This window comes from Chaetura pelagica, unplaced genomic scaffold (genome assembly GCF_000747805.2).
Source record: "Chaetura pelagica isolate M959 unplaced genomic scaffold, ChaPel_1.0 scaffold103, whole genome shotgun sequence".
Taxonomy (NCBI): Eukaryota; Metazoa; Chordata; class Aves; order Apodiformes; family Apodidae; genus Chaetura; species Chaetura pelagica.
In genome coordinates, this window is record NW_009953004.1 from 3969711 (window position 1) to 3979375 (window position 9665).

The 9665-nt window shown below is 47.9% G+C and overlaps 1 protein-coding gene across 1 annotated transcript in view; it reads left to right on the top strand.

Annotated features, from left to right (window-relative positions):
* The first annotated feature begins 579 nt into the window (after positions 1 to 579).
* Positions 580 to 9665, top strand: part of LOC104387845 (hemicentin-2-like) — a 14189-nt gene continuing 5103 nt past the window's right edge. Inside the window, exons 1-5 of the mRNA XM_009996638.1 lie at positions 580 to 586; positions 797 to 910; positions 8085 to 8441; positions 9009 to 9284; positions 9408 to 9453. Of these exons, the coding sequence (XP_009994940.1) occupies positions 580 to 586; positions 797 to 910; positions 8085 to 8441; positions 9009 to 9284; positions 9408 to 9453 (800 nt within the window). The remainder of the gene's footprint in view (positions 587 to 796; positions 911 to 8084; positions 8442 to 9008; positions 9285 to 9407; positions 9454 to 9665) is intronic.

Sequence of the window (9665 nt, forward strand, 5' to 3'; positions counted from 1 at the left end):
TGTAACAGCAGTGAATCCCAAGAGTGGTGTGGGATACCCAGAAAAGAATTACACAACTCAGAGTAAGGGCAAAGCAAAGCTAAGAACAAGATGAGGTACCCAACCTGGCTGCTCAGCAGTTGGTACCTTCAGCCTCAGAACTAGTGTTCTGCCTTTTGGCTGCCAGTTGTATCAATGGCTGTTCTCAAGGCACGTGGATGATTCCTGGTGACTTTTCAAAGACTTTGGATGTTTTTATGGGGGCAGGGGAGAGGGGAAAATGTCTTCATAGTTGAAGCATTACAGAGCTCTTGCTGTGTTCCTGGACAGCAGTCCACGTTGATATTTTCTTTCAGTGTCAAAGCTGGAAGAGCAGAAAAGCCTCAGTGTGCAACTCAAGCAGAGCTTCTGCACCTCCTCCAGACTTGCAGTGCTGCAGTGGGTTTAAAGCTGTTTCAAATGCCACTTTTCATTCCTTGAATGAAAAGCCAAGGCCCTTCCTTTCATGAGGTGTGGTACAGCTCTTCTGCCCAGACCACAGCCTCAGTTACACTCAGCACCAGCAGACTCTGCCTTGTGGCCACAGTCTTTTGGCAAGACATGTGCAGTGAGTCTGGCTGGCACAATGTCACCCACCAGAGCCACCTCACAAGGTGCTGCCAGGATGGGGATGAGCAGGGACAGGCACATGGAGCACAGCCATGTGTCCACAGGGCAGGGCTGGGTGCTGCTGTCCTCAGGGAAGTGGTGGGCATCACAGAACTGCTGCTGTGACCTGGGGGTCTTCTCAGAGTGCAAGTCTGCTGTGTCGCCCTAGATGCCCAGAGGACTCCCCTGTCCCTGATCTCTGTCATCCTGATCACCTTGGCTTGCAGTGCTGTGGTTTTCCTTGTCATCTTCCTTATCGTCTGCATTAGAAAGCCCAAGGATGGTGAGTGAAACATTCTGGAAAATTTGAATGTGCTGTTTTACCTTGGAGGGGTTTGGTGCTGGGGCTGTTCTCTGGCACCTGCATCGTGCAGGAGCCCATCGAGAAGTGTGTGGCCCAAAACGGGTGGTGGAAGATCTATAGAGGCCTTCATTAATTCTCCTTATGGAATAAGGATTAATTTCCTTTCTAGTCTCCAGCTGCAGGATATATTTACTGAAGGCTTCTGCCTTTGCAGTAAGAATAGCAAACTCCTGACCAAGGCTTCTAGAAAAGCCACTGGGCAGCATATGGAGAACACACCAGGGCTTGGTTTGGGGTCTTGGCCATAATTTTCTCTTTGTCCCTTTGTTCCTTTAATTAGCTTTCTAGAGCTCCATGCTACCAAATAAGAGTCATTATTAAATGCTCCTTTTGCCTTTTTTTTTTTTTTTTTTTTTTTTTTTCTATAAATCCAGAATAACCACTTTCTAAATTGTTCTTTATTGAACATCTAATGAGTAGGAAAATTGTGGGAACTGGGAACTTCTGGTTTCTAAATTCAACTTGGCCATTGACCTTGAGCCAGTTATTTTGACCCAGTTGTGCTACATCTGGGTTGTTTTCATTTCATCCAACATGATCTCTAAGGTTCCTATTTTTATTCTGTCTTATATCAAAAGGAGACAGAGTAGACATTATTTTTTGAGAATATAAATGCCAATTATTGATGCATTTCTGATTATTCTTTTCCAGCTCAAACCTATGAAGTAAAATTGTGAGTATAACCCTTCATTTTAAAGCTATTAGATGTTATGACCCAGGTGGTGGACGTGGGTTGCACTCTGCTCACTATTTACCATTCCTCCACCACTTTTTAATATATAATACATATTTATCTTGCAAAGATCCGTTGTCTGGTTATGCCATTCCAAGAAATAGGGGCAATCCTTGTGTTGCTTACATACCTTCTGCTACCTCTGAAACTGTTCTAGGCTGGAGGCCATGCTTGCTGTAATGTCCCAGGTTCTCTTGCCACTTGGAAGCAAAGGACAAGAACACTGTCATAATCCAATGCCCCAGGTTTACATGGGTTTGAATCAGACCACAATCTTGTTCAAAATCTTGATGGTTGACAGTTGCTTTTCCTACTCTGGTTCCAACTCTTCTTCCATATTGTGTTTTGTTTTCAGCCATAATTTGAGAGGAGCAGCTTCTTCAAGGTGTGAAAGCACAGGTCATTATGAGGAGCCCATCCCCTGCACTGACAGCAACTATGTGGTGGAGCCCTTGAAAAACAAAGGAGCTGAAGAAATAAATACGCAAAAGAATGAATATGAATGTGTTGAAAACACCCAAGAATCTGCATATGAAGTAGGGGACACTGCATGAGAACCAAATGTGCTCCACAGGTTGCAGTCTGAAGAGGGTCTTCATGCAGGCAAAATTTATCTTTCTATTCACCTTTGCTTCTGAAAAATGGGTTCAACAAGCAGTTTTTGCTCCTCTATTATTTGTGAGCCTTAACAACCTCTGCAGTGAAAATGCAAACCTCTCTGGGAACTTCAGTTGCAGACTGCTGTCTAGATCTTCTGGTTTTGCTTTCCTCAGCTCCCTGCCACCACCTCTGTAGAAGAAAGCCCTCTGAAAGCCAGTGTATGCAGACCCCAGGCCAGGAGGGCTGTCCTGAGGTGACTGCTTTACGTGACTAGAGGATCTGCCAGCACAGCCTCGGATGTGGTAGCAGCACCAGCACCAAGGGCTGCTCAGCATCCCCAGCACCTTTCAGTGCTGGTCTGCAAATCACTGTTTCCCATCCCTCCCCTTCACCTGAAGTGCTGCACAGCGTGTCCCAGATGTGAGAAAACCCTTAAAGAAACACTGAAAGCCAGATTAAAACCAGGATACAACCAAGAACCTTACCTAGGGCAGCAGTATAAGAAGAAGAAATGTCCCCTGCAGCCCTGGTGCTGTGGAGAGTGGTCAAGGTCTCAGAAACCTTTGTTTCAAAATGAAAAGGAAAAAACATCAGCTTGTGCTGGTGGTGGTGATGTTATCTTGAAAAAAAAAATGTCAACATGTACATGCAGCTTATTACAAATGTCAAGGAAAAAATGAAAATAATTAAACTTGAAGACTGTAAACTGAATAGATGTTTTTATAGTTCCCTCTATTTTACCTGTGAAGGTGACTGTGCATGAATATTGGGGTGTGCCCAGGAATTCTGCTCCTTCATGAAAGCAGAGGAATTATTGTGGATCTGCTGGAGTTTGGGGTATGCTTTGGATGTGGGGTTGCAGGATGTGTGTAGGCTGTAGCGGCCACAGTTCAGGGAACGCAAGATGTAGGAGTTGCTGCTGGTCCAGTGCGAGGTTCAGAGCTAATGAAATGAGATCGTTAGGGAGTGAAAGAAAATTAGTTGTATTATGAAGAGTTTAAAAAGTCAGTGAAGGCTGACAGTCCTTCCTGAGCAGGAAGGAGAGAAGGGGAGGAAAACTCTTCCAATAGCATTGCAAGGCACACAATTATCACCAAAAGAGTTTTCCAGAAAACAACAGAAAAATCATGGCTGAACAGTGTGTTAATGTGATGACAAAGCAACAGTGTTGACATTTTCTGGGAAACTATTGTGGTTTCTTCATCTTTCAAGTCTAGATGATGCTTCATTTTTTGGAGCTCTGTAGTGATGTTCTCATTCTTTAAAAAAGGTGGTGTTTGTTTTTGGTTTTTGTTTTTTTTTTTTAAAAGGTGTTTGTGCATGTGTTGGTCGGGAGGGGGGTGGGAAAGGAGTGTTACAGTACTGGGAAGCAACCCCACCCCCCTGACCTCCATCCAAGAAACCAACTTAGTGCAATGGGAATATGGGGCTTTCATGCTGGTGACTTGGAGGGGTGAGACTTGTAGAAATGATGCTTGGGAATGTGTCATGTCCAGTGTGTGGAAGGAAGGTGAGTATCCTGCAGGGACAGGCTGCAAGATTCCTTACCAACCTTACCCTCTGGTAAAAAAGAAATGGGCTGGCCTTGTGACCTGGGGAGGAGAAAACTAGCAGCTACATCTCTGCCTCAAGGAGAGAATGATGTCATGTCCATCACTGTTGAGAAACTACAGTTGTTGGCATTTGTTTTGGCTAAATAGTTTTTTGTTGTTTTTTGTTTTGTTTTTTTTTAATTCTGTATAATTGCTGTTTCAGGAAGTCCTACATAGCTGCTTCAGAAAGTAGTCACATCAGCAGTTTCAGCTTGGGATTTCAGCTTGTTCCAGGGCATGTTCCCCAAAATCCAGCTTCTTTTAAAGTCTTTTGCATAAGAAATATTTTGCTGGGACAAACTTCTATTGCTGGCCATGGACCAGGTGTGCAAAAGGCTGGTTTTAAATCCTCTGTCTGAAAATGGACTCACATCCACTCCTTCAGTGACATTGCTTGAATTTTAGCAAGTCTTTGCCTGCTTGCTTTTAGGCAGGACTCAAACAGAGCTGATGGCTTCTTGGTGTCAGAGTGGGCAATAGGGCATAGGCAGTATGACCTGGTACCACGCTAGTAGCTTCAGTGAAAACGTCAAGAAGAAAAGGCAGCAAAAATCAAATTTCCAGCACAGCAGCAAGGATTAGCTCAGCCAGAATGGGTGGTGCTGCTGCCTTTGAAGTCTTCCCCAGCAGGATGTCACCTAGTGGTATCTTGTAGCTTGGAACCTCGTAGGCAGGTGTTGCACCAAGTGTCCCACACCACATTTTTGCTCCAGGCTGCCGTGCTTGCCACAGACAAGTTTTCCTGCAGCAACAGGCAGAGCTTAGCAGATGGTACAAATGGTGTAACAAAGTGTGGGTGACTGTGGCTTGGTAACCTCTCATTTCTCCATGCACCTTCTCTGTGGCCCTGGTGGGTGTAACTGCACTGCCATGGGGCACAAATTCTGGGCAGCTGGTAGGAAAAGTGAGCTTTTGCAGGGAAATTTCTATTGCAGAAGGGAGCAGGATGTTGTTTTCTTATTGCCTTCTCTGCACATTTTCTGTTAAAACAGAAAAACAAGAAAAAGGGCGTAAAAGTGGCATCCTGAGTTTTCTGATCTCATAGGCTCAGACTGTTTGGCAAAGAAACTAGGGCTAGTTGTTTTCCTCACTTGGGTCCCAGACTGACCTGCTGAGAAGGTGAATGGGCTCATCCTTGGAGAGTCTTTTTCTGCATGTGGTGTGAGAGCTGAATGTTCAGCAGGAGACACTGCAGAAGAAGAACAGAGCATCAACCAGGTGGTCTCTGCCTTGTGCTCCTGGGTGGTGTGAGGTTAGTCGATGCACTCAGACTCCTGCTTTTCCATGTCTGGATGCCAGGTTTGAGCTCTTGTGGTACAATGGAGAGAGATGCTGGGCACTCTGCTGAGCAGTATCATCACCCACAAACCAGAGGGAATCCAGCTCATGCTTCACAAGCATCCTCAGGTTCCATTTCACTTGCTGCTGAGTGCTTGACTGTGTAGGCACTGTGAAGTGAATGCAACTGTGGAAGAAAAGAGAAGGAAGGAAGGAAGGAAGGAAGGAAGGAAGGAAGGAAGGAAGGAAGGAAGGAAGGAAGGAAGGAAGGAAGGAAGGAAGGAAGGAAGGAAGGAAGGAAGGAAGGAAGGAAGGAAGGAAGGACATTTATGAAGAGCAATAAAAAGCATCTCTAGTCAGAAAAATCAAGAGAACAGTAAGAGAAGTGGGTGGGGACAGAATATTAAATAGAACTGCAGATATCCTTATGTCTTTGTCCATCCTTTACCCTTCACCTAACTTGGCAATGAAGTGGACTCGTGATGTTTCAGAAAGAGGATCTTAGATGACAAAGGACAGAAGAAAGGGAAGTGTCCTTCACTTGTCTTCTGGTCCCAGGAGTGTGGGGGTCTCTCACCAAGTGCAGGGAAAGGAGGATGGAGCTGCAGCTCTGGGCAGTGGGAGGACGACCATGGATGGTGGTGTTTGGGATGGCTTTCGTCAGCTGCAACGGTGAGTAAATGCTTCAGTGTGTGAGACTTAAAATCAGAGTATCAGGAGGGTAGGGAAAATCTTTTTAGCTACATTGTGTTAATTTTTTAAAATTGCTGCTCTGGCATGTTAACTTACAAAACAGGCTTTGTGGAGCTGGAACATCAATTCTTCTAGAATTGAATAATGTGTCAGGGTTGCTCTGCTAGCACGGTCCTGGGAAGAAGAGCTGTGAGACCAAATGTCAGCACACACATGGTTTCCCTTGGTCCCTCCTGAGCTGCTGCCTCTCTAGGTGCATTAGGAGAGGTGACACTGGAATCTTTGTTTCCATTCATATGCACATGTGCCACTCCCAGGGTACAGATGACACTGACACCAGCACAGGAAGGTTTTGGGAAACAGGAGAAAGGTGCTTCAACAAGTTGTATAAGGAAGCACAGAATTGCTCCTGGGATGTGGGAAAAGGGGTCAAAGTATGTTCCCCATTTCATAATTAAAAAAAAAAATAAACAGCTTTGCAGATTTCTGGATCTGCCTCTTGAGCCACTTCGTGTGAGTGAAGGCAGCAGAACACAATCTGTGCCTGGGGAGGAGGGGAGAGGGGGAGCAGGATAAAGGGGTGTAGGTAGACCTGAGCCCAGTCCAGCTAAATTCAGGTGATTTGGTGCATACAAGACGCACTTCCCAGAGGAGCTGTGGGCAGACAGCTGGAGCGGCTGGGAGAATGTGCTGGTTACCACAAAATCTGCCTCCTCTTCTCCTGTGTCCATTGGAGTGCTCATCAGGGTGTTTCTCTGGGTGAAGCGGGTGGGGTCCAAGAGATAGAGGTCAGATCTGGGGTTCTCTAAGTCTAAAGCACAAAGCTTGGGTTTGGTCCACCACTCCTGGTCCAGGTCCAGTGTTCAGAGCAGAGCCCTAAAGGCTCCTGCCTGCATGGCCCTCCAGTGCCACCAGAGCAGCTGGTGCTGGCAGCCTGGGAAGGAAGATGCTCAACTGTTTCAGAAAATGGGCCATAATAGGAGAGTTCAACATTTTGTCTGTTATCACACCTTACAGATAACACAAATCCCTCTGATCATCTTCTAATCTCTAACATGACCCTTAAGGTTTTTACCTGGTTCAGCTCTATTTCCCTTTGGTGGGAGAATTCACGTTGTTTGTCTGGAAGACAATAGCCCAGTTTAGGAAGTGTCACTGGGAGTAAATACATCTTTTAAAAACATTCTCTTGGGGATTTTTATTCTTCTGAGTTTCCCCCATTCCTTCCAATCATCTCTTCTTTGGAGCCACCCCAGCTCTTTTTGAAACTTGTCATATACAGAGTGCAGCTGCTCCACAGGGAACCAGTGGATGCCAGCAGCTGTTCCATGGCACACAGCAATGCAAGACAACATGGGGGAGATGTTTAAACAAAATTTTGTCCAGATGAATACCCTGGATAGCAAACATACTTGAACTTGAGTGCACCAAAACCATTGAGGGTACTTCTGACCACTTTTCTAAATAGCTCCCACCCTTCTGAAGTTTTTATCAGTGGGAACCTGTGAAAAGAGGAAGAAGAGAGATGGAAAAGCTTTAAAAATTCTCAAGGAGTTGTGTTTGCCTGGGATGTGAGATGTGAAGAAGAGAGCTGTGCCTGCCTTCTCAGCTGGCAAAGGAAAACCAAAGCTCCCTGTCAGAAACAATCTTCCAGGAAGCTCACCTCAGCAGTGGTCTTAGCTGCCCCATGGACCCAGCTCCTCCTCCCACCCTTCCTCCCTTATAGAAGGTAGAAGTCAACACTGCCAGTGGGGTTGTCAGAGCATCCTGTGTCACTGGTGCCCCTGCTCTTTGACTCATCATGTGCAAGTGTGAGCAGAAAGCCAAGCTGCAGGATCAGGCTGTGAGGGCTGAGGTGAGAGAGAAGGAACAAGAGGTGCTCCTAAAGTCCTTGCAAGGACTGTAGCTGTGATGCTGCCACCAGGAGCATGATTTGTGCCTCTCCATAACAAGAAGGAATTGAGAACTGGCAAGTGTCCAGAGAGAAACAATAAAAATAGCTATGAGGTGAAAGCAACTGTTGACTTCCGTACAGTCAGTGAGATGGGGACAGGCCCTGGTCTGGCTGGCTGTGGTCCACAGCACATCTTAGAGGTGCCCACATGCTCTCTTCCACCAACTAGTGATTCCTATCTACCTAAGGGTGTTCTCTTCTGCTGCTTTCTTATTTCTTCTCTTCAACTGTTGTTTCCTGCAGCCTTCCTGGATCTGTCTGGTGTCCACGAGATCAAGGGCACATGGATGGCATCCACCAGTTTACCGTGTACCTACATGCCCTCAGAAGGTTTCACACAGCAAACGCTCACCTGGAGCATAGAGAGGGACCATAGCACCTCTACCATCTTCAGGAGGGACGAGACTGGTGACCACATCTTGTTGTCCCAGTTCAGAGACCGGGTCAGTGTCCCAAAGCACAGCCCAGGGAACATCTCACTTCTGATCAAGAACCTTGAAATCCCTGACAGTGGACACTATACATGCCAAGTCGTCTGGAGATCTATAAACAACAGCTTGATAACAAAGGAGGTGACCACTATGGTTAAAGTTGTCAAAGGTAAATCCCTGCTCTTGTGTAGGTAGCCTAACCCACAGAGCATGTAGGAGCAGCAGCTGGTGGGAACAGGTTTTCACACCATAATCCTGACTGGGTGTTGAGGCACCCTCCTACTTTGCTGTGTTAGCCCCTCTCTGTTGGTGGAGATGTAGGAATGGACTGGGGCAGGTAGGTCACCCTGATCTGGAACACCTCAAGGACCACATGAACCTGAGGTGCTTGAGATGACATCCAGATCTGGTTTTGGCTGCAGGTAGCCAGCATCTCTGTAGCCAGTGGGACTGCACGTGGGTGTTGTACTGGCCAATGCTGCCGTATCCCCTCCCCAGCATCCTCAGTCTTTCTGCAAGAGGGGCACCCACTGAGCAGAGCGGGGCTGGCATGACAGGGCAGGTGTAAATATGGTGCCATAGCTGGTGTAAACCTGGCTTTGGGCACAGGTGAGATGAACTGGACCTGTGCAGAGGTGAGGAGACAGCTCTGCCTCTCCTCCTCCCAGGAGAGCCCCAAATGCCGAGCAACAACTGGGGTGAGGGGGCCCTTCCCCAGCACAGCTTTGTCTTCCAGTTGCAGTGACCAAGCCCATCATCAGGCCGGGCGAGCTGGGGCTGGTGGTGCCCGCGGGAGCCAGGACCAGCCTGACCTGCGTGGCCAGCGGGTCCCCACCGATCCGCTACCGCTGGTTCCGGGGCAGCCCGGGGGGGACAGCCCAACCCCTGGGCAGCCAGGCTGAGCTGGCCTGGGCCCGCCTGCTGCCCTCGGACGCCGGCACCTACTTCTGCCAGGCAGAGAACAGGGTCGGGGCGGCACAGCACAGCGACACCGTCCAGCTGCTGGTCACAGGTGAGTTCCTAGAGCCTCCAGCTCCTCATCACCGCTGGATCAGGCTGATGGGGAAGTTTCCTCTTTCATAGCGGGATCAGCTGTATAACGCTGAATTTTAATTGTCTCTTGGCTGCTACCCAGAGAGGAAACTAAAGGGGCTGGTGTTCTCCCTGCAGCAGTGTGACTGGTCATGGCAGAGGGCAAGAAAATGTCCCCAAGTCTCTCTGGGACCAGGATGGCTCCTGCCCTTGCCGTGTCTTGCTCCTACCTTGCCCATACTGCAGACAGGGCATGGGGACACAGTCTGATGACCAGTCTTTTCCATAGAGTTCCCAGCCACACAGCAGGCCAGCCCTGGGGCCGGCTGGCACAGCAGACCCCCCCCCCCGCCCCCCCCGG